The sequence below is a fragment of the Pangasianodon hypophthalmus genome, chromosome 23 (genome assembly GCF_027358585.1).
Source record: "Pangasianodon hypophthalmus isolate fPanHyp1 chromosome 23, fPanHyp1.pri, whole genome shotgun sequence".
Lineage (NCBI taxonomy): Eukaryota > Metazoa > Chordata > Actinopteri > Siluriformes > Pangasiidae > Pangasianodon > Pangasianodon hypophthalmus.
The window spans coordinates 12631798-12659238 of NC_069732.1; the positions used below are offsets into that span (position 1 = coordinate 12631798).

The window sequence follows — 27441 nt, forward strand, 5'->3', positions numbered from 1 at the left end:
CTATGAACAAACACTAATCTAAATTTGGATGAAATCTGAAAATAATATAAACTCTCTGTCTTTGCAGCTGAAGCTGTTGAATCTGTATATAAAGCGCGCTCAGAGTGGCTCCAGCGGAAGTGACCAGTCGTCAGATGTGGGAGGTCAAGGCCTGTAGCTGAGCCCACGGGACTTTGAGGGCAGGAGCCCTAGCAGGCTTTTTAACATGCATACAAACACTCAGACCGCTATAAACTTACACAGGCTTACAGATACACACATGCACACACAAGTATGGACTTGCACTGCTGGACACCTTCCTTTGCCCCTCCCCTACCTTCCAGCTGCGGTCTGAAGCCATGTGGGGCAGCGTGGATCAGATTCCAACACTTCCTGTTAAACCGAATTCTTCTTCTTTTTGTGTGAGCATGACTCATTGTGGTGCTGGTGGTAAGCTTTGGTAACAAAGTGTGTGTGTCTGTGTGAGAGAGAGTGCGTGAGTGTGTGAGTGAGAGAGCGAGCGAGAGCAAGTTTACTTACCTGTTAAAATCCCAGCAGTGAGATAAAAAAGGAGAGAGGGGAGGCTTTAGGTGTCACTCTGCAATATCAAGATCATTTCTTTAAGATCAAGGAGCTTCTGAGGAAACTCAGATTCACAAGATGCAACTCAAAACTCTGAGCAACAGAATCTGAGCAGAAATTTCATTACCAGTGCTTACAGCTCTTTGATTATTAATGGTCGTATCACTTCATAACACTGAATGGTTGGTTCAGCTTGCTCTATTATATGGCATACTTTGCTTGGCTATCTGCATGTCATGATTAAAACCAACCCTTTTTATCTGGTCACCTGTAGGACTTAATGGGTCTGGTGACCCACTCACATGTCCAAGGTTTGTGTCGCAGTTGGACTGCGAAGCCAGATGTCATTTGAATACATAGGCAATATGTATCTATACAACACAACAAGAGTATTCGAGAAAAATCTTGTGTTATTTGGAGGGCGTGTAGATTCTTTTAAGTAGCATAGTGTCATTTCTTCTCCGAAGGGAAATTTGTAGAAATGTATTTACGCATTCTAATGGAAAAACTGATGTGTGTCTTTCTCCTTTCTGTAGTTTCTCTTTCTCCCCTGTGAGGAAATCGTTTCCTCTGGTTTCCCCACTGCATTTCTAAAGCTATGCTAACAATAAAATGAAAATAAAAAATGTACAGACATGAGTAAAGTGTTTTACCTTCATTTGCATGTGCCGCTTTTCTCCAGTTCTGTGTGAAGGTTACAGGAAATGCTTAGACGAGTGACTGTTAATGTCCCTTTTCATACACATACAGATTTACAAGTTTATTTTAGATTTTATTCATTTGGCAAACACTTTTGTTCTATTTAATTTACAGTTGAGACAGGATACAATCCAAGCATAAAGCTAAAGAGTTGAGGGTTAAGTGTCCGATAGATAGAAATTATATAATAAAGCATGTGCTCTGGTTTCAATTTCATTCATTTGTGTAGTGTAAAAAAAAATAAAAACAAAGTGGATGTTTGAAGACTATTTATCGCCAGTTTCATAGGCGTTTTTGTGCTATTCTGTTGCAGAAATTATCATTATTGGTAAATATGATGCTGAATGTTTTTGCCTGAGGATGGAGTCTGAACTATCTTGAATGGGAAGCCCATTTCTCCTTTAATGGGAGAGGCTGAACATGCTGAAGGGTGTTTTGTTCACAGGAGGTTATCTGCATAAACATCATATTTCAGTGTGATGATGATTTCAGTGTTCTGATCACTGAATCCATCAAAGTACTAAAGATGAAGTAGATGGACAGTAACAGGAGAAATCATAAGATAAGGACAGCTGTGTGTACAAAATGGTGTGGTTTGGCCAAAAAGATCCACTTTTTAACAGACTGAACATACCTTATATGAGTCACTGTGGTAAATGCAAACTGGCATTATTTACAAACTAAAAATATATAGTAATAAAATTTAAAACTATTACAGTCACTATGGTAACTGCAAACTGACATCACTTTGGTTACATTTTAAATGCAACAGATATCAATTTATATTAATATAACTTACAAGAGGAATAAAGATGAGAGAAATATATTCTATATTACAGTTCACAAACTTAAAATTTTTAGGCTTTTATCGTTATTTACCTATTATCTAAAAGTGCTTATTTGTGAGGCAGTATCGATTAAGAAAATATTGATTCTGGGGTATTTCACACACACACACACACACACACACACACACACACACACACACACACACATATATATATATATATATATATATATATATATATATATATATAAAATTTTTTACCCAATAAAATCGTAATATTTACAGTGTACTGATTCTCTGAATGAGAAGGGGTACATCACAACTTTAAATTAAAATTAGTATTTGACTTCCTTGCAAATAAATGGAAAGATAAAGGTGATGCACCGCCTCGCGCGCCGCTGGACAAAACTGCTGTGAGTGAAATGAGCACGTCGCGGTGTAAGTGTGTGCAGCGATGTGTTTTGGCGTGCACGCGCTTCTGAGCTGCAGGGACGGGACGCGATGACGTCACTGCTCGGTGCCTTGAGCGACGCTTGGTGATTGGTCCACGCCGTGCCACAGAGCGCTTCCGGTCCGTGTTGCCAGGTCTTTGTTTTTTCCCCGGTCTCCTTCTAAACTTCTGTGGTTGCTTGGTCTATCTGTACGCTGTTCTGTGAACGCGCGGTACTGAATTGCTCTACTCATTGTCCTAATTAAATTGTGTACAATACACTCACCTGCCACTTTATTAGGAACACCAGTACACCTGCTCATTCATGCAATTATCCAATCAGCCAATCATGTTGCAGCAGAGCAATGCATAAAATCATGCAGATACAGGTCAAGAGCTTCACTTAATGTTCACATCAAAATGGAGAAAAAGTGTGATCACAGTGGCTTTGACCTGGTTGTTGGTGCCAGGGAACGTTTTTTACATAGTGAGTGATTAGTTATGGGAATGTTAGTGGAACGTTCTCTGAACCATAATGCACAACAAAACGCAAACGTTATATTTCCATAAATAAAATTATCCAAAAAAAAAAACGTTCCCAGAATGCTCTGGGAACCAATAATTGTTAGCTGGGGATGTTAACGTTATTTAAACGTTATCAGAATGTTCTCTGAACCATTGTGGGTTCCCTCAAGGTTATTTAAAATTACGCTCTCTTAACCATAATGGACAATGAAATTTTAAAATTATATTTTCGTAAAGAAAGCTTCCCTTAAAACCCAAACAGGAACTAAAACAGATCTGTTTTCTGAATGTTTCAGGAACCAAAAACAAACTTTCCCAGAATGCTCTGGGGAAAAAATTTGTTAGTTGGGGATGTTAGGTTATTTAAAGTTTACCAGAACATTACGAGAACGTTCTCCACACCAGGGTGGGTTTCCTCAAGGTTACTCAAACTTTAGCGAAACGTTCTCAGGGGAATGTTCTTTGAACTGAAATTTGAATGTTATATTTTTGTAATGAAAACTTTCCTAGAAAACCAAACAGGAACTAAAACAGATGTGATCTCTGAATGTTTCAGAAACCAAAAAACTGGGGAACCAAAAATTGTTTTCCTGGGGGATGAGGTTTTCAGCTCCATGGTTAATAAAGAATCATTGGCTATGTTTACATGCACATCAAATTCCGTTTAAGGTCCATATGCGGGCTGCAGCCATAATCCGATTACGATGTTTATATGCATCAGAATATTCCTGTATACATGGCTGTTATAAATATGTTGTAAGTATCCTAAGCATCTGTTAGCACCCACAATTCCTTGCGGCCTGAGCATGCACATATGTCTCCTTTCAGTGGATTTTCGGATTACAGTGTTTACATGAATAACTCAATATTAATTATTCAAAAACAAATATTTCCAAATTATGATTAATATCAGACTATTGATGCGCATGTAAAGGTATACCAAATTAATACTGGAAATATTGATATGCGTGTAAACGTAGCCATGTAGAGGAGCTGGGTGTTTTATTGCCCCTCAGGCTGGGATTTGTTTTGACCTGGCAACCCTGCTGATGCAGCGTGTAGAGGTGATTTCCCCACCCGTATTCGGGCGTGTGGCGGCGGGAGGCCATGACGTCGAGTGTTTTCTGGCTGCGTGTGAAATTTGTCACAGCGCGACTCGCCTGGACCTGCAGCACTCCATCACCATGCTAAAGCTAACGCTAACGCTAAAGCTAACGCTAAGCTAGCGGTTTGGGGTGGCAGTGAGAGATGGGATTTTACAGTGTGTAGTATTTATACACGGTGTGTGAATAAATAAGACGCAGTCGGGCGGCCCTGGTGTGTGTGTGTGTGTGTGTGTGAGCGCGAGCGCGAGCGCGTGTGAGAGTGAGTGTGTGTGTGTGTGTGTGTGTGTGTGAGAGAGAGAGAGAGAGTGTGTGTGTGTGTGAGTGAGAGAGAGAGAGAGAGAGAGAGAAGGAGTGTGATGATGATGATGATGATGATGTAGGCTAACATTACTGCCTGGACTGTCAGCAGCGCAGAAGTTACAGAGACACTTTATCGGGAAGGAGAGGCTTTCTGTCGGCTCGTCTTCCTGAAATACGGTACAGAGGTGGAAAAAAACAGGCGTCTTGCGTCGTGACTCGTCGTGTAGAGGAAAGAAAACGAAAGGAAAAGGAAGGGAAAGGAATCTCCAGCCTAAAGGAGGTGCTCGGAGGAGAGGTGTGCTGTTCTGCTGTGGAGAGAGATGATGAGCTAGCTGCATGGCGGAGCACAGGGCCTTCCCGGCCATACTGTTTCCCTCTCTGGCTTTCTCCTGCTAGCCGACAGGCGGTGGCCACGCAGCTGACTCGGCTCTCTAGCTCGCCGCTTTGCCGCCGGACTCTCAGGAGAACCACTCGGGCGCCATGGCGTGGGTGCTGAAGATGGACGACGCCACGATCGAGTCGGGACTCGTCCACGACTTTGACGCCAGTCTGTCCGGAATCGGGCAGGAGCTCGGGGCTGGAGCTTACAGCATGAGGTACTGAATACTGAGCTAACTCACTCACTGACAAGCACTGAATCCCCCAGCCTCGTGTACTGACCTAACCATGACTACTCTACTGAAACCCTTCTAATGGTCTCCACTACAACAACCATTACAAACCATCAGCTGTTAACCTTAAAAAAAACCTATTACTGCATTATTGGTCCTTAATGGTATCCACTAGACATAACATGGCACCAGTAGAAGGCAACAGATTACCAATAGAGACCCAGAGGGACCATTAGAGTTTCCATTAAAACCAATATTATAACCATAAGAAACTGTGTAAGGGTTTCTGTTATGTTTTTCAGCAGGGTAGTCACTGCTCCGTCCTGAATCGCTCTGTACTGCCTATAGAACTGCACTACTTAGGGTTAGAACATAAAGGATGAGACACCCTAACTAGTGCACTATGTGTGCTACAGGAAGTCGTTTGGGATTAAAGTCCTACGACGGAAGTACTGAAGTAACTAGCTGATTAGCTGGTCAGAACTGACGGCTGTTGTTGTTGTTGTAGTGGTTGTATAGCTTCACTATATTAAAGGCTACTTTAGCAGTTTGGTTGACATGTTACGCATATTTACACACATTACACACATTCCTCTCTCACTTTATCGTTATATTATGCGGATAAACATAAACTCTGCTCAAACTATTGCAAATAATAACTGTGTGTAGCTTAATAAGAGCTGTTTCCTAGCAGTGGCTACATCCGTTTGGCTGGTAAATTAGCACAACGCTGTTAAATACACAACTGTGTGTGGCTGAGAGGCTGCTGAAGAACATGAAGGTTAGCTCTCAGCAGCTCTGGGTTAAACTTCACTTCCTGGAACAGTGTGTTCCTTTCTTTTTTCTGCAACATGTCATTTCACTCACACTGAACACACTGCCTTCAAGAGACTGTGTATGAAATGAATGTGTAGATGGATGAACACTTTGTCTGTTGAGGGGATGAAAAATCTTCACTCATGTCCTTCATACATCCAGGATGAAACCACAGATGCAAAATGTTAGAGATGAAATAACAGTAATAATGATGATGATGAGGATGAGAATGATGTGGATGATGATGATGATGAGGCTGTAGATGATGAGGATGATGATGATGAGGCTGTAGATGATGAGGATGATGATGATGAGGCTGTAGATGATGAGGATGATGATGATGTGGATGATGATGATGATGATGATGATGTGGATGATGATGATGAGGCTGTAGATGATGAGGATGATGATGATGTGGATGATGATGATGATGATGAGGCTGTAGATGATGAGGATGATGATGATGTGGATGATGATGTGGATGATGATGATGAGGGCCATAACCACTTTGTCCTGTTAGATTTTATTCCTCTTATACCACAGCATTTTGCCAACGAGCACAATTTTTACTTTATCGACGAAAGACCCGTCAAGCTTTTTAACAGTTTTTCAGTTATATTTAAGGTTGTGGAATGACTGAGAAACACGTGAGTGCCTGTAAACACTCTGATTTGTGCAGGGCAGCATCACGCCGCCCAGGTGTTGATTATATTCCTATAATTGCAGGCCCAGTAATGATTTATTCCTTATGTACACTACAACTCTGTTGAATACTTTATTCTCATTGGTCAGAAGGTGTTGATTAATTTTCTTTATACCACAGCACTTTTGATTTCTCAAATCAGAAGGTGTGGATTGTTTTTTTTTGTTTTGTTTTGTTTTGTTTTGTTTTTTAATACCACGGTGCAATTGAATGCTCACATGTGATTGGTCAGATTTGTGCTTTATTTTCGTACAGCAGCACGGCTCGATCGTTCTGTATTTTCGTACAGCAGCACAGCTCGGACACTACTTCTGGCTGTAATATGAACAATAGGTTAATATTAATGTGCTCGTTCTAATACGTTATTGTTTCTATGGTAACAGCACATACACAGGGACTCGTACAGCAGATGCTCCACATAATCTGAGACTAATAATAAATGGATAAAAAAATATATATATAAAAATAAAGCACAAATCTGAAGTTTAAGCTTTGACAGGCTGCGTTTTGTGTGTGTGTGTGTGTGTGTGTGTGTGTGTGAGAGAGAGAGAGAGAGAGAGAGAGAGAGGAGTCTGCTGAGGGAATGACTGTTTATTGCAGCTATAACATAAGTGAGAACAAAAACTAACTTTTCCCATGGAAGTTTCACAACATTAAATCTATTAACCATTTAACTATAAACCATTAAAAAGCATGATTCGTAAATAAATTAAACATTGTGATCAGTGTATTTTTGTATAACAGCACGATATGTCGTGTGTTATTCCTTACATAACAGCAGACGTGGCAGTAGTTCTGTCTGTAACGTAAATGATTTATATCAACAGGCTTGTTTTAAAACATAACAGTTTCTATATTAACAGCCCAAACACAAGGACTCGTATAGTGGGCACTCCACGTAAACTAAGGCTAAAAATAAACTGATTTTTAAAAATGCTTTGCTATTTAGCAAAGAGGAGCGTATAAACTTTTGGAAGGTTTCTCAGGTGTCAGTACTTTGTAATGGGCAGTAAGTTTTCCCTCGTGAGAATCTTCAGGACAGAGGGCTTTGCACTTTCTGAATCCTCTGTAACACGACATGCTTCGTTATTTTGTGTTATAAACTCAGAGAGAGAACAAAAGAGAGGCTAGCGAGGGAATGACTGTTTACAGCTGCTATAATGTAAGGGAGATCGGAAACTGACTTGTTTTTGCGGACATTCCATAACATTAAATGTAACTATACACAGTTAAAATTTGTAATCGTGGGTAAATCGCTGTGATATAAGAGGTATAACACACTTTGGACCATGCTGTTCTAGGAAAGCAATCCACTTTGGTGTGGTAATGTATCACACCACCCATGTGTAGATTGTTTTGCTCTAACACTCTGGCCTGTTGTGTGTTATTCATTACATAACAGCAGATCTGACAGCAGTTCAGCTGCAAGGTTTATATTAACGTGCTTGTTTTGATACTTTATCATTTCTACAGTAACAACTTAACACAGGGACTTTTTATGGCAGACACTCGACATAAATGCATTAAAAAAGTGTGGAATTGATGATATGGTGACGTGTAAGGAGACATTCAGCATTACTCTATGATATCTACATTGATTTATACTGAGCTACACTTGAGGTGTGGCATGATTTTTGGCACGGTGTAAAAAATCAGCACAATCAGCAGAAAAATCAGCACAGTCAGCAGTTCTTGGTGTTAATATGTTCACACTGTGAGCCTACAATTAAATGCACTTTGTTTCATCTTATTCTATTTTATTATTTGGTATTAAGCCAAAAACACAGAGTAGTATTTTGAATGTCACCGACATTGCAAAACAATTTATGTGCATCATTGTGTATGTTGTGAATCTGTAAGTCTGTACCAAAGTTCGTTCTGAAGTTATTAGAGCCGTAAAGATGAATATCAGCCATAAAACCTAAAATGGTAAAGATGCCTCTAAGTCAAAGTCTGATTATTTTTTCCTCTGATCATACAGAACAGCCATGTTATAGGCTTTGTGAGTTGATGCCCCTGAAATGAACGTTTCCGATGGATGTTGAACAGTTTGATTTCTTTCTAGCATTGCATTATTTATTGCCAGTTTATTCAGAACTGAAAGAGTTTTCTTCATCTTTGCTGATAGAATGCATTGAGTTTAGTGTTGATCTTCATGCCTTTAGAATAGTACAGAGCTGATAAAGTTCAGCTTGAGTCTGAGCCAAACTGCTACTAATCAGCAGATCTCAAAGACATATAGATAGATAAAGCTGCAGAGTGCATAACACAATGTGATCTAGTGCTTAGGGTTTGGAGTAGATGCTAAATGAGATAACGTAACAACACAACATAAAAAAATTGTGTCCAGTTGAGTGTCGTAAAGCTCCTTGATTGATTTGAAGTCACTCAGATTCACCTGTTGCTGTGCATTACAGGTTTGGTTTGATGTAAATTGTCGTTTTCATTCTCTTTACTGTCACCTAAAGCCTGTTTAATGACATGTTGCTATGTTCCTAGGCACTTTGTAGTTACTCTGTTTTTACAGACTGATTGATGCATAGTAACCTCACACACACACACACACACACACTCGGGCCCCCTTGGCTTGGTTTTGGGGACGAGATGGAAAAATCACAATCTGCAATTTTCTCTGCCGACACACTCGGCTGTTTGTGTGTTAATACTGTCGTGCTGTGAAGAGCCCCTATGTGGATAATCTGTTACACAAAACATAACAGCATTTACCACAAGGGTTTGACATTAACTGTGGAGCTCACCAACCACTGTTGCTAGTTGTTTTCCATACTTAGCATTTTCACTAGCCAAAACATTGGTCTCCAGTTTCAGATTTGCCTTCCAAAAATAAATCTTAATAAATCGTGCGTTTGTTAGCTTGGTTTTCATACGCTAGCCACTTTACTTTTCATTAAAGCTTCATTTTTATTGTGCACTTTTCTTCATTATTTGGATCCTTGGGTGCCATCTTTCCTTTTTTTTTCTTTTTTTTTTTTCTTTTTTTTTTCTTTTTTTTTCTTTTTTTTTTTTTTCTTTCCTTTGACACTACTATCATCACTACACTACCATGAGCTGGGCAATATTGCAAAAAAAAAAATAATAATCTAGATTTTTTTTCAACATAACGATTGAAAATAAATGATTCTCGATTATGATTTTAGTTTTTTTTTTTGTTCTTATGTAATGCAGTTGAAAAATTATGCAATTTATTTATAAAGTTTTTTATTTATTAGTATTTACTTTGGAAAATGTAGATGTGCAAATATAGTAACAGCACCATTATAGCAAATAGTGCAAACAATGGTTCTTTTAAATAAAGGATCTCTTTAAAAAATTTCTTTGCACTATTTGGTATAGATGGTGCTGTTATTATTTTTGCACAACTTGCTGAACCCATCTTTCTCGACAAAGTAAATGGGGTCCATGTCTTTGGTGACATGAAATGCCACCGCAACTGAGAGGTCAATTTGGGGTATTCTTCCTCCTTTATGGAGTGACGTCAAATCAACATGGCTGTGCACAGCATCAGAAATAAACAAAGTAAAACTTCTTACCTTTAAATGAGTTCTACTGTATATACAAGTATTAGTTTTAGATTAATCAACATACAGACATTCGTTTGTTAAATGTAAAACACTGACTGTACAGTTCACTGTTTGGGAAAGAAAAGATACATCACTCATCCAAGTTAGCTGCCTAACGTGTTGCTAAAAGAATACGAACATGGGGGCATCCGGTTTTCCCACTTCGTCTGTTGAACGTGCCGTGGTTGAAAATGATGCAAGTCCGATCGACGAATTATTGCTTAGAAGTAATGCAGCATTATATTTTACATAAACTTGTTCATCTGACTTTTCAAACCTGTACCAATTCCATAGCTCTGAAGTGATATTTAAACCTTTCTATGCTATGAGCTCAGTCCTCGGTGAAGTGCTGCCTGTTTATCTTGGCTTTTTTTTTTTTTTTTTTTTTTTTTTTTTTTTTTTTTTAAATCTAAGTGCGTAGTGTTTGAGAGTAGCACAGGCTGCAGGAGCAGTTTATCAAGTTAAGAAGGCTGTGATTTTCCTTTAAACTTTTAAATAGCATTTATGGATGTTTTAATAAAAAATTTAAATATGTATATAAATAAATATGTACAATCTCAATTAGAGCATTTTAAACATGTTCGCATTAAAACCTTAATTCGAATTAACCAAATTAATGGTGAAAATCACCCAGCACTAGCTAAGAATAAATAAATTGTGTGGAAATAGTCATGAGATAAGCAAATACGAGAACAGTTAAGCTGACATGGCATACACGAGAGATACAAACCTGCTCGCTTTCGTGCTAGTGTGAATTAAATATGAGAAAGAGCAGAAGAGCAGTCTTGTTCTTTCCTCAGTACGAGTGAATCTGGAATGACAGTTGCGTTGGTAACTCTCCAATATTAACTGACACCTGGAAGCCCCGCCCCCTTTCTTTGTATTATTACTGTAGCATATTTCTCTTCACGGGAACTAAGGGCTTAGCCCGAACCTGTTCCAGCATGACAGTGCTCCTGAGCACAAACCGAGACAAAGACATGGTGTGCCAAGGATGGAGTGGAAGAAATCATGTCCTGACATCAACCCCACTTAATGCCTTTGGGATGAACTGGAACACCGACTCCACCCCAGACCTCCTCACCCAACATCAGTGCCTGACCTCACTAATGCTGTGGCTAAATGAACACAAATCCCTGCATCCATGCTCCAAAATCCAGATGCATTTAAACAGTTCAGCAGATTGACAGTGGAAAAAGTTGGACATGTGGAACCATTTCACAGTGTTTTTATGAGCTGTATTAGACAAGCACTATGTAAAAGGACTACGCAGAAAATGTACCATTTAAATATATATAAATGTGTGTATATATATATATATATATATATTTTTTTTTTTTTCCCCATTGTTTACAGAGTATACCTCCTGCTATGGGACTACACATATCGACTAGTTGTCTTTTCCATAGTTAAAGCAAAACTGTTTCAGGACATCGCTATTTTTAGGCTGTGTTATTTGTGCAGCAAAGTGTTAAACCACACATCAGTTAACAGCCGTATATAGGCTACAAATTACATTTCAGCGTCAGTGCTTTTCAAGCCATGGGGCTATTGGGTTAACAGTGAAAGTAAATAAATAATAAAGCAATAAATGTGCAAAAAATGAATCTGTGTATCATGTAACACTATTTAAGGGTGTACCAATTCTTAAAATGCATGTGTGGATAAGTTAGCGGCTCAGCTGAACTCACTGATTAACTGAGAACGTGGTCCAGAAACTCCTTCAAGCTTAATGTAGATAAAATCCAAGCTTAATGGTGGATGGCTGATGCGATGTCTACAGCACTGTCTAGTAGGTTTTAACAGCACGTTTAACTCCAGCCTCGGTAGCATCCCAAAACAAGTCTGGATCAGTCTCTTTGAGCTGGCATGCACCGCTGATCCGACTCTAAACTACCTCTGGGGAATCTCACGCACGCCTATCCACTGCATGCAAAGAGATTTCAAAGTGTTAACGGTCAATTAAAACAAAAGAAAAAAAAAAAAGATTTTTCCCGGTTTTGTGCACTTGACTGTAGAATTGACTTCATCTAATCTGAAATATTTTCAAGCTAACAGTTAAAATACATTTAGCTGCTTTCTTTTTTTTCACTGACTACCTAATCGAAAGCCCCACAGCAGTGAATAGTGAAAGTATTATTTGATTAATCTATGCAACCCTAGCACATGCACTGTCTTGAACACTTGAGAGTATTGTTACCCTCCCTGCTTTCCACTCAGGCCGAGTGTCAGGAGAGGCAGTGTTTACGCTTCTAAAATAAATTGTGTCCCATTTGGAAGAGAGCAAAAGACAGCTGTCTTCTCACTTCCTTATCCTTATCTTGGGGGGAAAAATATAATGGAGCATAACAAGAATCACATAATAAAGTTCATCTGGTGAGAATTCCATTAAATTTTCAAAAATGGTTCTCTGATGCAATATTGTGTAGTATTTGCAACTTTAGTATTAACTTTAGTATTTGCACATGCGTATGTGCATTTAGGTCAGAATTGCCAATTTTAGTGTGTGGTTGAGTTTCGTTGACCAAATGTGGAGCACATGGTGGAGGCTGGAGATCAAAAGTTAAGTGTCAGAGAGTACGTTTCTCACACACGCTCTTGCTCTTCTTATCAAGTTTCATGTTACCCCACCCTGTCGCACTGCAGCTGCAAGTGTCTTCCTGCCCCTACAGATAGCTCTCGCACTGCTTCAGTGTTAGCGTGCGTAACATTAGCCTTCAGGCTGACTTTAGAAGGAGGAATAGGAGCTGGTCACTGCCAGCATTGTAGGAATTTGGCATTAGGGTGTGTTAGGTTAGCATTGGACTGGAGTACTTGCTGAGTATACACAGACGCACAGGGTCACGGCAAATGGCATTTGTCTAGTGCGTTGATTGGTGCACATGGGTTGCACTGTTACAAAGTGTTCTTAAAGAAATTTTCGGATGAGTGATGGCGAGAGAGCGATTATCTAATCACCGATCAGGCCTGTGTGTGTGTTTACAGAGCAGCTGTAGTACGGAATGTTATATCACTGGCTGTTCAGGTTTCAGGGGCAGGTTTCCAGGCTGCAGTATGTGTCAGTACACAGCAGCACTCACTGTGTATGGCTCAGAGATGCTGCCAATATGCTGACTCGTTATTTTTCACCCTTCAGGTTAAGTTAAAATCATCATACAACCTGAAGTTGCATTGCAGAATGTTTGGAAATGTTTGGATTTGGAGTTACAGTATGGTTATTTGCCTGATTCTTGAGTAGCCAGGGAGGCTGCAAGTGTCAATGTTAGGGCATTCAGCTTGTTTTAAGCAAAGACATTTTGCCATAAATGACAGTGTGTCATTAAAAAAAAGTTTTGAAAAAGTGTTGATAGATGTGTGTTAAATGACTGAAAGTAGAACATGGGATTTTAAGCACTGAAATGTATTCAGTGGTGGACAAATGATAAATTCATCAGCAAGTCCACCAGACAAGTGAAAGCTCCAGTGTGCTGCTGAGTGCCATGTTTTGTTTGCCTGGAAATAATAGTAGCTTAGTTAGTTATAACTTAGTGTTATAACATATAGAGTGCCGCAGGAATGAGTCCTAAAACCTGGAAATTAGTTAGCGTTTTAACACTCCCGGTTCCATCGTCCAAAAGTCAGTGGGTTTTTTGAATGGGTTTTTGGTTAAATTCCTGAAATAAGGTCTGTGGTTAACACAGGCTCAAGATATTTTCACATTTTATTCTGTGACACAAAATACATCAGCAATATGACACTCGTGATTTTTAAGCTTTTTCTTGTCTTGAAAAAGGCATTTGCTAACAAGTGGCTAAATGGGACTACAGAGGTTGTCAAGGACATTAAACGTCATCACGCCAAACAGGAAAACTCATCTACTACACGTATAAATTAACAGAATTTTCTCCAAAATAATGCAATATGGGCACATTCCCAAAAAGGTGGGGCAAATTCATCCACAAAAAGAGCCCGGTGGATCCTTATCAGGGAACATGTTTTTAAAATAAAGAATTTTTTTATTATTATTATTTTTTTTTTTAATTTTCTTTTTATTAGATTTTCAAAAGTTTAAAATTAAGATTGAAAAAGTTGTCGGAACCTTAGTGGTGGTGACGTTGAAGTCATGCAACCGTGATGTAGTTCATTTATAGCCTAACTTTAGCTTTTTACTTCTGGCAATTGCATTTAGGCATCAAAATTCATAAAAGATTATCTTGAGGAACAAAGGCTGTAAGAATCATAAACTTTTGTTGGTCACAGAGCTTATTTTCTGCAATAATCCAAAAGCCAATGGAAAAATCCTATTGGCTTTTTGTCGAGGGAACCAGGGTGATGCTAACTTCTGGGCTGGCCTACAAAAATACGTCATCCCTGCAGCAGTCTGTTGCAAGTCTATTTATAGTTAAAGTGTATTAATTCACGCTAAGGGAAACTGATATTACCTCCCCAACAGAGTTTTTGGACTGATGGTATTCCTAGTTTGTGACCTAGTGAGCCAGTATCAGAGTGTATTTTTGATAGACTTCAAAGCACTTTTGTAAGTCGCTCTGGATAAAGGGCGTCTGCCAAATGCCATAAATGTAAATGAGAATTATGAATTCTGGGGGCGGAAATGACTGTGTAGCCAGTTTTTAGACTCTTCTTAAAAAGTTTCTAATGTGGCACATCACGTTTTTGCCCTCGAAAAAAAAGTCAGCAAGTGACAGGCCAACATTTTGGCTATGAGATGTGGAGTTCTGTCCTCGCATAGCATGTAAACATAACATACAGACCAAACATACAGACCAAACATAATATACAGACCAAATGAAAACGTTTGCGGTGGTCACCAGGGAGTAGGGTCTGTTTTGGTGTAGGGTTTTCTCTGGTTGTGAGCAAAAGAATAAAAAAAACGCCGGAATCTACATGTCTGCTGGGCAACTGCAAATAAAAACCTCATTTTTTTTTGTGTTCAGGTATGTAGAAATGATGAGAATTCAAACACTTTTTGCATCGGGTAATTTGTTTAGACCACCCTAGTTGGTGCACAGGATCTGACTGAGGATTTTCTAGGGAACTTTGACAGCTTCACACTTTCTATTTCCTCTGTAGTCTGGTGTGAACAAGGTGCAGTGTTTAGTACATTTAAAGAGACTGTATATGTGTCTGTGTGTATATGTGTTGTTTGTTATCTAGAGGAAGGAGGGGGTTCCTGTGTGCTGGTCTCTATGGCAACTGGATATGTATAGTGCCAAAATGTAAAGGCTTGTTTACCCGGTTGCTATGCTCAAGAGTTTTTTATCTCTCTCTCTCTCTCTCTCTCTCTCTCTCTCTCTCTCCCCCTCCCCCACAGTGATGTGCTGGCTCTGCCCATCTTTAAGCAGGAGGACGGGAACGCCTCAGTCGAGTCTGAGAGTAAGAATCCTCCGTTTCAGTACGTGCTGTGTACTGCTACCTCCCCAGCTGTTAAACTGCAGGAGGAGACTCTCACCTACCTAAACCAAGGTACTTAAACTCAGCCTGTGTTCCATAAACACTGATTTTGTGATGCATCATCACTTATATACATCCCTCTTTTATATTATTCATTCAGGCCAGTCTTATGAGATCCGTCTGCTAGATAACAGGAAGAGAGGGGAAATGCCAGAACTCAACAACAAGACTGTGAAGGTGCGTGCGTGAGGGAGCGCGTGCATGTGTGTGTTTATATGTGCAAGCCTGTTTTTCTTTGTCTTACTTAAAGCCACTTCAGTTTCTGTGGCTGCAGCAAAGCAGGGACTTGACATCAGTAAAATCCTTGCAGTTACCTGGTGTCACATATTACTATCAAATTCCCACCCAGCTCAAACCTACCAGCAGGAAATGGTCAAAGAAAATTCAGGAATCTCTCAACTGAAATAAAATGTTTTTATCTCATTCATTGCTTAGGCTATACACCGGCTACTTTAATAGGAACAGCTGTACCCCTACTTATGCATGCAATTATTGAAGCAGCCAATCATGTGGCAGCAGTGCAATGCATCAAATCATGCAGATACAGGCCAGAGCGTCAGTTAATGTTCATGTCTAGCATCAGAATGAAGAAAAAAAAAAAAAGTGATCTCTGTGACTTTAACCGTGGCATGGTTGTTGGTGCAAGACGGGCTAGTTTGAGTATTTTAGAAACTGCTGATCTCCAGGGATTCACACACAGCAGTCTTCAGTGTGTGAAAAACAACTTGGACAAATGTAACTTGGCATAAAACTTGATTGTTCTTTTGTACTTTGTGTCCGGGCAGAACACCACACTGACACATAATACGAGATGATAACTGTAGGGTACATAGGGTCAAATCTGTCTGTCACTTGTTTCACAAGCGTGATAGGACAATTTGACTAACCTGCAAAATCATTGGACTGCAATTTCTTACTGTTTCAATCCTCCAACCCCCCCATAAACATAAGGGGTGGCGTAACACACTCAGAGGAAAGCGCTATCTGCCCAATTCCACATGTATGAGCTCACAGACTCCTATGATTGCTGTGATTGATAGGGAGAGAGAGAGAGTATGCCAACCCTCCCTCTATGAGAGCATGGCCAGTTTTGCTCTCTTGGGCTCTAAGCGACGGATGGCTGTGGCGTTATCAGGATTTAAACTTGCAATCTCTGGATGATAGGACAAACGCTTTTCTGTTCCACTCGGAAGTCATTGGTAAATGAAACACCAAAATGGGTCCCACACAAACTCTAGATGAATTTCAGTGGGTTAAAACTGAGCAAAGACTGGTGGCATCCTTACCTGACAGGACTGGTGTTATCAAGGCAAGGGGAGGTGTCACTGAGTATTAAGAGACAGATGACACATGTGACTATTGTTTTTGTCTAGGGAGCATATTATATTAATTACACATGATTCAGACACTATATGCAAATGACATGTAAATGTGAATATTACTCAAGTTAGTCATAATATAGATCTCCCTCTTTCAGATGATTTGATATGTAGAATACAATCCGATACAAAAACACTACAGTTAACCAAGTAATTTCTCAATGTACTTCAATTTACTCCTGATGCAAAACAATTTGGTTTTCAGCACCTATCCAATATGATTTGGTTCCACCACAGTAAATTCTTCAGAACAGAGGAGTTTGTCTTATTTTTTTGTCTTATTAACTTCAAGAGAAAATAAAAGAGAGGCTGGTGCGGGAACAGCAAGTTTGTGGGTTGTTTATTGCCATTTAAGCTCTGAAAGAAATTTGAGGTCTCTCTCTCTCTCCCAACGCAAAAGCAAACTGGAGAGTGTGCATTGATTTTCAACTGCAGTACTAGTTTTTAATCATTCTCCTTTTAGATTAAAATGGGATTTTGGCAGTAAATCGATGTAGCCATATTGTTGACTGTTTGAACTATTTAACAGTTCAAATCAGTTTCCTTTTATAAAACTATAAAATACCTAAAGTGACCTTCTGTGAACAAAATGTTAAAAACCTTGGAAAGCTTGCTCTAAGAAAGTCGTCTGTCTTCTGCTCATTAGGAAACCAGATCTAGAACCATATAAAGCTGCTTTATGTCGATTTATGTGTATTGTTAATAAAAAAATAAAATTTGAATTGAACTGAAAAGGCAAAAGCCACACATACGAGTCAACACAGAAGATTTTCAATATAGAAGAAAAAGACTGCTGCAATGATTTGTGTGTCTGTGTGTGTAGAGTATAGTGAGAGTTGTGTTTCATGACCGGAGGCTGCAGTACATGGAGCATCAGCAGCTAGAAGGCTGGAAGTGGAATCGCCCCGGCGACCGTCTCCTTGACATTGGTACGTATCTGCTACACAGTGATTGATTTGAATCTTTCCCTGAAATGCTCTGATTCATGAAAACACTGAGTGTTTGATATTTCTTTTAGATATCCCTATGTGTGTGGGTATTACTGAACCCCGCACCCACGCCTCCCAGCTCAATGCTGCTGAGTTTCTGTGGGACGTTTCCAAACGCGCATCTGTATTCGTACAGGTGAGATGTAACACACACACACACACAATGTTTATGACCCTTATTGTACAGCCTCTGGAGCTGCTCTGGTTCATAGTGTAATTGTGTGTTTGTGGTCGTTGTGGTAAGGTGCACTGCATAAGCACAGAGTTCACGCCAAGGAAGCATGGCGGAGAGAAGGGCGTACCGTTCCGCATCCAGATCGACACTTTCCAACAGAATGAGAACGGAGAGTACATGCAGCACCTGCACTCTGCCAGTTGCCAGATCAAAGTGTTTAAGGTAACACTCATCCCCATGTCCCTGTGAGGGTTCGTTTGGGTGCCAAAGGGTCCAAGAGTAAATTTATGGAGCTTGAGCCTCTGCACGCCTCTGTTTGTAGCCGAAGGGTGCAGACCGGAAGCAAAAGACCGACAGAGAGAAGATGGAAAAAAGGAGTGCACAGGAGAAGGAGAAATACCAGCCCTCCTATGATACTACTATTCTGTCAGAGGCAAGTTTACTGTGTGTGTGTGTGTGTGTGTGTGTGTGTGTGTGTGTGTGTGTGTGTGTGTGTGTGTGTGTGTGTGTGTGTATATACACATTTCAGATGTGGACTGACTGTCTTGTGTGAATTGGTCCGTCCACACAAATCATGGCTGCTCAGAATGTCTAAGTGTTTTATTTTAATGTTTCAGTTTATGTATTTGGCCAAAGAAATGATCATTTTACCCAACTACAGTTTAAATGTATAGGTAACCATAGTCCATGATATTCCCAACCCTAATCTACATGTTGAATTATTGATACCTTCTTAGTGTAGTGAGCAAAAATAACCATATTATTAACATTTCATATTTTTTAGCTCAGATTCTTGCAGGACGAAGCGAAAACGGAGCAAGACAAACTTGTCTGAGAAATGCTTTCCATAAATGTATTGCAAGGACCAAGTTCTTTTCGTTTATACACTATATGGCCAAAGGTTTGTGGACACCTGACCATCACACCCATATGTGTGTCTTCCCTAAACTGTTGCCTCAAAATTGGAAGCACAGAGTGTATGCTTTGTATGCTGTTGCATTACAGTTTCCCTTCACTGGAACTAAGGGGCACAAACCTGCTCCAGCATGACAATGCCCCTGTGCACAAAGCGAGCTCCATGAAGACATGGTTTACTGGTTGGAGGGGAAGATTGAAAGCCTTCCCAGAAGGCTTTGTGGGTTTTTATAACAGCAAAGAGGGGACTAAATCGGGAATGTGATGTACTTTCAGTTTTTTTTAATTTTTTTTTATGATGGTCAGGTGTCCACAAACTTTTGGCCATATAGATTATTTATTACTTTAATCATTTATTTGGTTCGGTATCGTGAAGGGTGTGTCCACCCAAGGTTGAAATGAAACTTACACTTCGGCTTGTCTGTGTGTTTGTAGACTCGTCTTGAGCCGGTGATAGAGGAGGCTGTGGAGCATGAGCTGAAGAAGTCGAGTAAGCGCACGCTCCCTGCAGACTGTGGAGACTCAACAGCCAAGAGCAAGAGAGGCAGTGTAAACACCCGCACACACACACACACACACACACACACATATATATACACACAAGCTTGCATTTTCCAGCGCACCTCTAGGGAATAATATTTCTATGGCAGACACAGTAATGTCATCCCTCCCATCCAGAGAGCACAGCCAGCTTTTGCTCTTTTAAACAAAAAAAGGAAGAAAAAAAGGGATAATATGGTGCACATATCCCACAAAGGGATGACAATGATACTGATCATTTGGGGGAAAAAAGAAAAAAAAAATAACATTCTTAAATTGAGGGAATTGCCTTTATTAGGGCTAGAACACTAAGTACTAATTGTTGGTCTGTAAACATGTTTTCTGGGGGAAGTGTTCTGAATGAACACTTCATAATAAATGGTCACATTGTCACTATGTGTGTTTTAATAGCCTTTATGCCTGCCTTTCTTTGTTCTTTTGTCTGTAGTGTTCTCCTTGGCCTGATAATGCTTATGTGAACCCAAACACAGCAGCTTCCCCAAACTTCACCTCCAACACAAACACACACTCCTACAGTAACGCCGTTCCCGAAAGGTAACCAGACAAAAGTGTACATTACCATAACTGAGTCACAGTGTCAGTGTTGGCAATATTATAAAATCCATATCCATCTTGTTACAGATACAGATATATTCTGAGCATAGATGATAGTTTCAGGCTATCACTTTCTGATCAGAGGGGACTGTTTTAAAAAAATCAACTGTGACTGTGTGCAACCTTGAGTGACACAACATGAATCCATAGGAAGCAAACTGTCTAAAAGGCCTTCATAGTGAAAATAGAAAAATGGGATCTATGATTCCAATCAATATAGATGTTATATGTATAGTACTTTTAGCAATGGACATTTTAAAGTGGCAGAAACCCAGATGTAGATTTGGTTCTCTAGAGCAAAACAGAGATGACGGGAAACAAAAACTCTCTGGAAGAACTCCCTGAAAAGACATAAGGGACCAGACTCTTATGGGTGACACAGGATTGTGGGTTTATAACATTCCAATATGCTGTAAAAGAGCAAAGGCAAACAATATGCTGTTACACATTCTATTATGCAGCTTCATAGGCTTGAAAGTATTGTCGAACAGTGTTTTAAAAAAAAAAAAAAAAAAAAAAGGAAATTTTAAATGTTTTCAAAATTATATACAGCCCAGCAGATAAATCACCAATGACTGAGAAAGCTGGATAACATCAAGAAACATGCTATGAGAACTTCCCTACATCCATACACATCCATAACTGCAGTATATTATTTGTCATTTAGTTACATCGTAGTTTCCTAAAATACTACCACAATGCATTTTGGCGTCTGGTTGATATTCTTTAGAGCTACTGTTGATAGGTTTAGGAAATAAAATAATAAGTGTTAAATATAATAATAGGTGAGCCCAAAATATTTGAACAGTACTGTGTATGTACACTATATTGCCAAAAGTTTTGGGACATCTGCCTTTACATGCACATGAAATTTAATGACATCCCATTCTTAATCCATAGGGTTTAATATGGAGTTGGCCCACCCTTTGCAGCTATAACAGCTTCAACACTTCTGGGAAGGCTTTCCACAGGGTTTAGGAGTGTGTTTATGGGAATTTTTGACCATTCTTCTAGAAGCGCATTTGTGAGGTCAGGCACTGATGTTGGACGAGGAGGCCTCGCTCGCAGTCTCCGCTCTAATTCATCCCAAAGGTGTTCTATCGGGTTGAGGTCAGGACTCTGTGCAGGCCAGTCAAGTTCCTCCACACCAAACTCGCTCCATGTCTTTATGGACCTTGCTTTGTGCACTGGTGCGCAGTCATGTTGGAACAGGAAGGGGCCATCCCCAAACTGTTCCCACAAAGTTGGGAGCTTGAAATTGTCCAAAATGTCTTGGTATGCTGAAGCATTAAGAGTTCCTTTCACTGGAGCTAAGGGGCCAAGCCCAACCCCTGAAAAACAACCCCACACCATAATCCCCCCTCCATTAAACTTTACACTTGGCACAATGCAGTCAGGCAAGTACCGTTCTCCTGGCAACCTCCAAACCCAGACTCGTCCATCGGATTGCCAGACAGAGAAGCGTGATTCGTCACTCCAGAGAACACGTCTCCACTGCTCTAGAGTGCTTTACACCACTGCATCCGACGCTTTGCATTGCACTTGGTGATGTGTGGCTTGGATGCAGCTGCTCTGCCATGGAAACCCATTCCATGAAGCTCTCTACGCACTGTTCTTGAGCTAATCTGAAGGCCACACGAAGTTTGGAGGTCTGTTTGGAGGTCTATTGACTCTGCAGAAAGTTGGCGACTTCTCCGCACTGCGCGCCTCAGCATGCTCTGACCCCGCTCTGTGATTTTACGTGGCCTACCACTTCGTGGCTGAGTTGCTGTTTTTCCCAACTGCTTCCACTTTGTTATAATACCACTAACAGTTGACCGTGGAATATTTAGTAGTAAGGAAATTTAACAAATGGACTGATTGCACAGGTGGCAACCTATCACGGTACCACGCTTGAATTCACTGAGCTCCTGAGAGCGACCCATTCTTTCACAAATGTTTATTGAAGCAGTCTGCATGCCTAGGTCCTTGATTTTATACACCTGTGGCCATGGAAGTGATTGGAACCCCCTGAATTCAGTGATTTGGAGGGGTGTCCCAAAACTTTTGGCAGTATAGTGTATGTATATAAATATTTCCTGGGCTCTGAACAAGGACTGTTAATACCTACCGTTTATATCCAAATGACACGAAACTCTCATCACAACTATACAAGATAGTCTCACTTAAAAATCTCACTTAAGACACCAACCCAGTGATGCCACTTTATTTTACACCATATTTATTCTATATAAGATTGAGATGTCTATATTTCAAACAAGCATTTTGTTTTTAAATCTCAGTGAATCGTCTTCACCCAAGCACCAAGGAGATGGTAGCCAGGTCTTCATGGAGGTTAGTACTGGCTTTTGTTTAGATTTGTTTGTTTAAAGGAATAATTGCATTATCTTTAAAAATCTGTGAGTTGCTATTGTGTTGCATGGAAGACATTTCTAACTTTTTTATATTCCTTTCTCTGGTTATTTATTTTTAGTCTTTAAGCTCGACAGCTTCCATGCAGGAGGTGCAGCAGTGGCTTCTTAAGAACAGGTTCAACTCCTATAGCCGGGTTTTTACACATTTCTCAGGTCAGTCCTTTTTTCTGCCTCTGTTTCTGTATAAGATTTCTGTAAAATATCACATATGCTCCACGAACTGAGTTATTATGGTAGTGTAATTATTGTCATTGCATGTGTGTGTGTGTGTGTGTGTGTGTGTGTGTGTGTGTGTGTGTGTGTGTGTTATAGGTTCTGATCTACTGAAACTGACTCGTGAAGATTTGGTGCAGATTTGTGGGCCAGCCGATGGGATCCGTCTCTACAACGCACTAAAATCAAAGTAATTGCCCTAAGTGTGTGTGAGAGAGTTGTTTTATATTGATAGTAAATAAAAACGTATATAAGCATTTGTGTGTGTGTGTGTTTGTTTACAGGGCAGTTCGACCTCGGCTGACTGTGTATGTGTGTCAGGAGTGTGAGAGTCCCCTGCTGGAGAGACGCTGCCACAGCAAGAACGGAGAACATGGCAGTCCCACAGCCATAAACGGTGTGTGTATGTGTGTGTTTACACAGCCACTGAGATCCCAGACCTGTGAAGGCTAGATTTCTCTGTCGAAGTCTGTAATAATGTGTATGTACAATATCTAATCTGTAAACAATATATGTAGTGTGGTCATTTATCAGACAAGCCAACAGTTATGTATGTTCAGCCAACATACATGCATGCCGACATATGTGTAGTGTGTTGTATCTGTGAAAGCCTTGAGTATCTGTTAAGAACGGCTACGTTTAAAGGCAGTGATTTGATCACCTATTCTGTGTGTTTCTATGCATTTCTTTCTTGTTCTGAAAGTGTAATTGGATGTGTTTTTGTAGTTTACCATGCGCTTTACCTCGAAGAGCTGACCGCTCATGAGCTGACCAGAAAAATTTCCCATGTGTTGAGCCTGCCGCTAACCCTCATTAATCAAGTGTATAGGCAGGGGCCTACAGGAATACACATACTGCTCAGTGACCAGGTACGCACATGCATGCATATCATTAAGGTAGCTGTTAAACTCTTTCCTGTCCCTCTACTGTTCTCCAAAAGCAATTCCATGATGTATGACTTCTGCATTTCATTTGCATACTACAGTCATATTTATATGTTTGTAAGTTGCAGCAAAGGTTTGTCCAATGTGTTGTTTGTTCTACCTGCACACACTGGAGCAAGTGGTGCTGATTTATAATCAGCATCACCAAATCTACAGTAGATGTTTAATTGGGTGTGTGCTGCCTGCATTGCAGATGGTGTCTAACTTCTCAGATGAGAGTTGCTTCGTTGTCAGTATGTTAAAAGGTAATCAGTTTCTTTTTTATACACAGGTCCATTAACCACATTACGCAACTTAGAACATGAGCAAATTTCAGTTTGAATACTAATTGCACTTTTATCATATTTAAAAAAAGCCTTTAAGCTGTAAGTCCATCAAAATACATTTTTTTACATTTTCTCTCTTTGGCCCTTGTGTCACTTCATATATTAGTGGCATACTTTGTTTAAAGCTGCTGGGTGTAAGATTACTTCTAGCCTTTCTGGTAGAAAATGCTATTACAAGCTACTTTTTAACTGCAGGCTGTGCAGTGAATTTTAAATCTCAGGAATAAATCTCACCGCTGCGAGTGCCTTTCAAAGAGAGTCCAGGGCTACGTTCCAACCCGGGCAATGCACACTAAATAGTATGCCTAAACAGTAACTATACCAATGATGTATTGACACACTATTCAGTGTATGGTTTGAGATGTGGTTTGTGTTTTCACACCTCTGATGACATAATTATCTGCTGTGTTTCCTCAGTATTACAGTATTACATTATGAGAATAAAATCTTTGTGCACATCACCATAACTCTCATTTACTGAAAACCAGTTTTAAAAAAAGACTCCGTTGCTCCACTGTAAGCTCTGCTTATTTGAATCACGTCTATCTGCATCAGAGATGGTGGTGCCTGTCCAACACATTAGCAAGCTAGCCAAAACACAGAGGATGAACTGACTTTCCGGGATGACTCCCTTTCTACAGATATTTACATTTTTAAAATTTTAAATACAAAAACAGAGAAACACTTCCTGTTAATCACTAGTCTGCTATCATGAGTTCTCTAACTAAGCAATTTGATTAATGGTACAAACTCCACAATGAGGATAAAGTGGCTGACTATCAGTAGCCTCCCACCAAATTCAAGAACAAATAAATGTTCAGAAAGAAAAGAAATCCATCAGTTCTGAATTCATTTTCCTGTTATTGTATAATATCAGAGTGTCACTCTGACTCTCTCCTTCCCTCTCCCTTGATTGGCTACCAGCTCCCCTCTGTCACTCAATAGTTAGACTTCTTTTGTGCCTGATGTTGGGACGTAATGTTTGATGTATCTGAGCTGGTGTATGATGTATTCCTAGAAATTTTCTGCCAATCTCAATCCAATACCCTGACTCACCTCTGATTGAATTACTATGACAGGATTGACAAAGTGACTCAGAATCTCAGGAACAGTATGTTGTCCCCGACTCAATTTTACATGCTTTTTTCCCCTTTTGTCATTTAAAAAAAAAAAAAAAGAAAGCACTGCAGCCTTAATGTTATGTTTTGTGAGGGGCTGAATTCCAGAATTTGGGAATTGCATTTTGGGCAAATAGTGCATTACGTCACTACTCTGTATAGTGAACATATAAAATAAATAGGAAGCCATTTTGGGATTCAGCACACTGACACTTTTCTATGTCCATGTTTCCTGCCAGATGACACCAGTGACAGATTCCACCTGGTTCTGAAGTAGAGGCATTTTGAAGATGAGTTGCTGACGTCACTGAGGTTCCTCACTGCCGTTCCCGAGCACTGAACATGCTCCCTCCATCCTTCTCTTTCTCCCTCCCTCTATCTCTCTCTCCATATCTACCTTGAGAGAGATAGAGCAGAGGTTGGTCAAGGCCTCCTACCTGTTAGAATCTGACTTCAGTGTATACATTGTTTCATATTGAAGCACTTTAACTGATGAAATTTTTTGTGTGTGAACGGGAGGGACAGCTCTGAAGCATTTGTGTGTTTTAAAGATGTAGCGGGAGGGATGGAAGGATGGATAAAAAAAAAAACAGCAGGGTTTTCTTGCACAGTCCTGAGTGACGGGACAGTCATGAAATCGGTCACGAAGCTGCCCTCAATTTACGGTTTGGTGATCACACCATCTCCACTTGAATAGTTTACCATGTGTAATACTGGCTGTGCTTGTTTGATTGCCTAACGTACATGTCTGTTGACAAAGGACTGCACTTTTTTATTATACTTTTCTATTGTGATTTCGTTTGCTTTTGTTTCGTTTTTTTCTTGACACCTTCGTGTCTGCACAGATGAAGTGATTCCTGTGTGTATGATCACATGTAGCTTGTTGTGAGGTAGAGCTTGGCAGTGTTTTCATGCATAAAGCTTGCATAAAGTAAATTATGATGCTGTTTGTCTGCTTCTACCGAGACCAATCATCTCTTGGTGCCAAAATACACAACTGTGTTTACTCGACTCTGTAAGACAGCTTCAGATGACTGGTGTCATTTAGTTTGTACCTTTTTTTTTTTTTTTTTTTTTTTTTTTAGTTGACCAGCAACATTTTAAATTAATTGTAATTCTTTGCTGTAGTTATGATTTGTTAGAAATGGCAACATGTATTTTGTCATTTAATGTCTTTTTTTTTCTTTTCCTTTTTCTTCCCTTATTTGAGACTGATGTGGATGGTTGGCTCAGTAGCTCTGCATTGGGCAGCTTTGGCATGTACTGTGCATATTTTTTTTTTTACCACTAAGCATGGAGGGCAGGAATGTTGCCCTCTTTTAATTTTAAGATAAATGACCAAGTCTGCACTGACGTGAACATACAGGAGCTCCGCTCTGCTGTATATGCTGGTGTTCAACGCTGTTCAGAATAAAGGTGTAGGCCATGTGCACCCATCTTTCACACTCCTCAGAAGGCAGCGAATAAAACGTGGTGATGACTCAGCACTCTCATCCTCTGTGGATCATATGGACCGCCCTGTGTGTTTCCATGAGAACAGTTATGGTACTTCCATATCACTGTGTCTTTAAGGAAGCCTGTCATGTATTGTAAGATGCTGGGATGTACACACTTCATGCCTGTACCAGAAATAAAATAATTTTAATATATCATGCTCTTTTAGTGCTTATAACAATTATATTTTATTCTGATGTTTATTACACGGGTCAACATATGTTCAGGCCAGAGAGCTGGAATTCTCCAGTGTTTTTCCAACCCAGACCTCGTTTACACATTAGCATATTTGCGTTCAAAACATTTTGACACTGTCATTTCTGAAGATATTCTAGCATGTATTTGCCTTGCAGGTTGTGTGTACAGGCAGTTTGTTAACTGTTTTGCAGCTTGCATTGGAATGATCAGATCTGCAGCTGTCACTGTCTCTGTGATGGAGCTGATTGAATCCTCCCTCCTGGCAGTGGGACACTGACATCAGGATACAGGGCAGCTCTCTGCCAATCTGATTTATGGTCAGCAGCAAGTGTGATTGGCACTGTCTGTACTGCTTGACACATCTAAATGGCCTTCAGCCAAAAAAGCACTGGAGAGAAAAGCACAAGTTTGAACCAGCACAGCCAAATGGCCAGGCCACGTCGCACCCACAGCATTGCTCATCGTCTAGGCATCTGAATTCAGTTGACGTTGTTTGAGCCCCAAATTAAATTATACGAGTCATACTCTCAAGTTCCTTGTATGCGTTCCCA

General features: G+C 40.0%; 2 protein-coding genes across 49 annotated transcripts in view; both read left to right on the top strand.

Moving 5' to 3' along the window:
* The window catches only part of clasp2 (cytoplasmic linker associated protein 2), a 49599-nt gene extending 48394 nt beyond the window's left edge, over positions 1–1205 (top strand). For all 46 annotated transcript variants that reach the window (XM_034298716.2, XM_026929844.3, XM_053228610.1 and 43 more), the window contains one exon: positions 68–1205. In XM_034298716.2, coding sequence (XP_034154607.1) covers positions 68–157 — 90 coding nt within the window. In that variant the 3' untranslated portion in view covers positions 158–1205. The remainder of the gene's footprint in view (positions 1–67) is intronic.
* Positions 1206–4096: 2891 nt separating this feature from the next.
* Positions 4097–26847, top strand: ubp1 (upstream binding protein 1). 3 transcript variants are annotated; one of them, XM_026929919.3, is made up of 16 exons: positions 4099–5004; positions 15431–15582; positions 15671–15747; positions 17773–17878; positions 17968–18074; positions 18183–18335; positions 18436–18546; positions 19464–19577; positions 20017–20123; positions 22466–22517; positions 22657–22750; positions 22910–23000; positions 23095–23207; positions 23537–23679; positions 23948–23999; positions 25438–26847. In XM_026929919.3, the coding sequence occupies exons 1-16, from the start codon at positions 4889–4891 to the stop codon at positions 25473–25475; spliced, it is 1626 nt and encodes a 541-aa protein (XP_026785720.1). In that variant the 5' UTR covers positions 4099–4888; the 3' UTR covers positions 25476–26847. The 3 variants fall into 3 exon arrangements, with proteins under 3 accessions (XP_053084498.1, XP_053084497.1, XP_026785720.1); XM_053228522.1 differs by lacking the exon at positions 23948–23999 and having other exon boundaries at positions 4098–5004; XM_053228523.1 differs by lacking the exons at positions 23948–23999; positions 25438–26847 and having other exon boundaries at positions 4097–5004; positions 23095–23291; positions 23537–23676.
* Positions 26848–27441: the final 594 nt, after the last annotated feature.

What these genes read in the sequence shown, in the direction of transcription:
- ubp1 (XM_026929919.3), top strand. Translation starts at nt 4,889, where the DNA reads ATGGCGTGGGTGCTGAAGATGGACGACGCCACGATCGAGTCGGGACTC. An exon ending in TCAACAACAAGACTGTGAAG is followed by an intron (nt 15,748 to 17,772) that starts GTGCGTGCGTGA and finishes CTGTGTGTGTAG; the next exon opens with AGTATAGTGAGAGTTGTGTT. An exon ending in CGTTGTCAGTATGTTAAAAG is followed by an intron (nt 24,000 to 25,437) that starts GTAATCAGTTTC and finishes GTTTCCTGCCAG; the next exon opens with ATGACACCAGTGACAGATTC.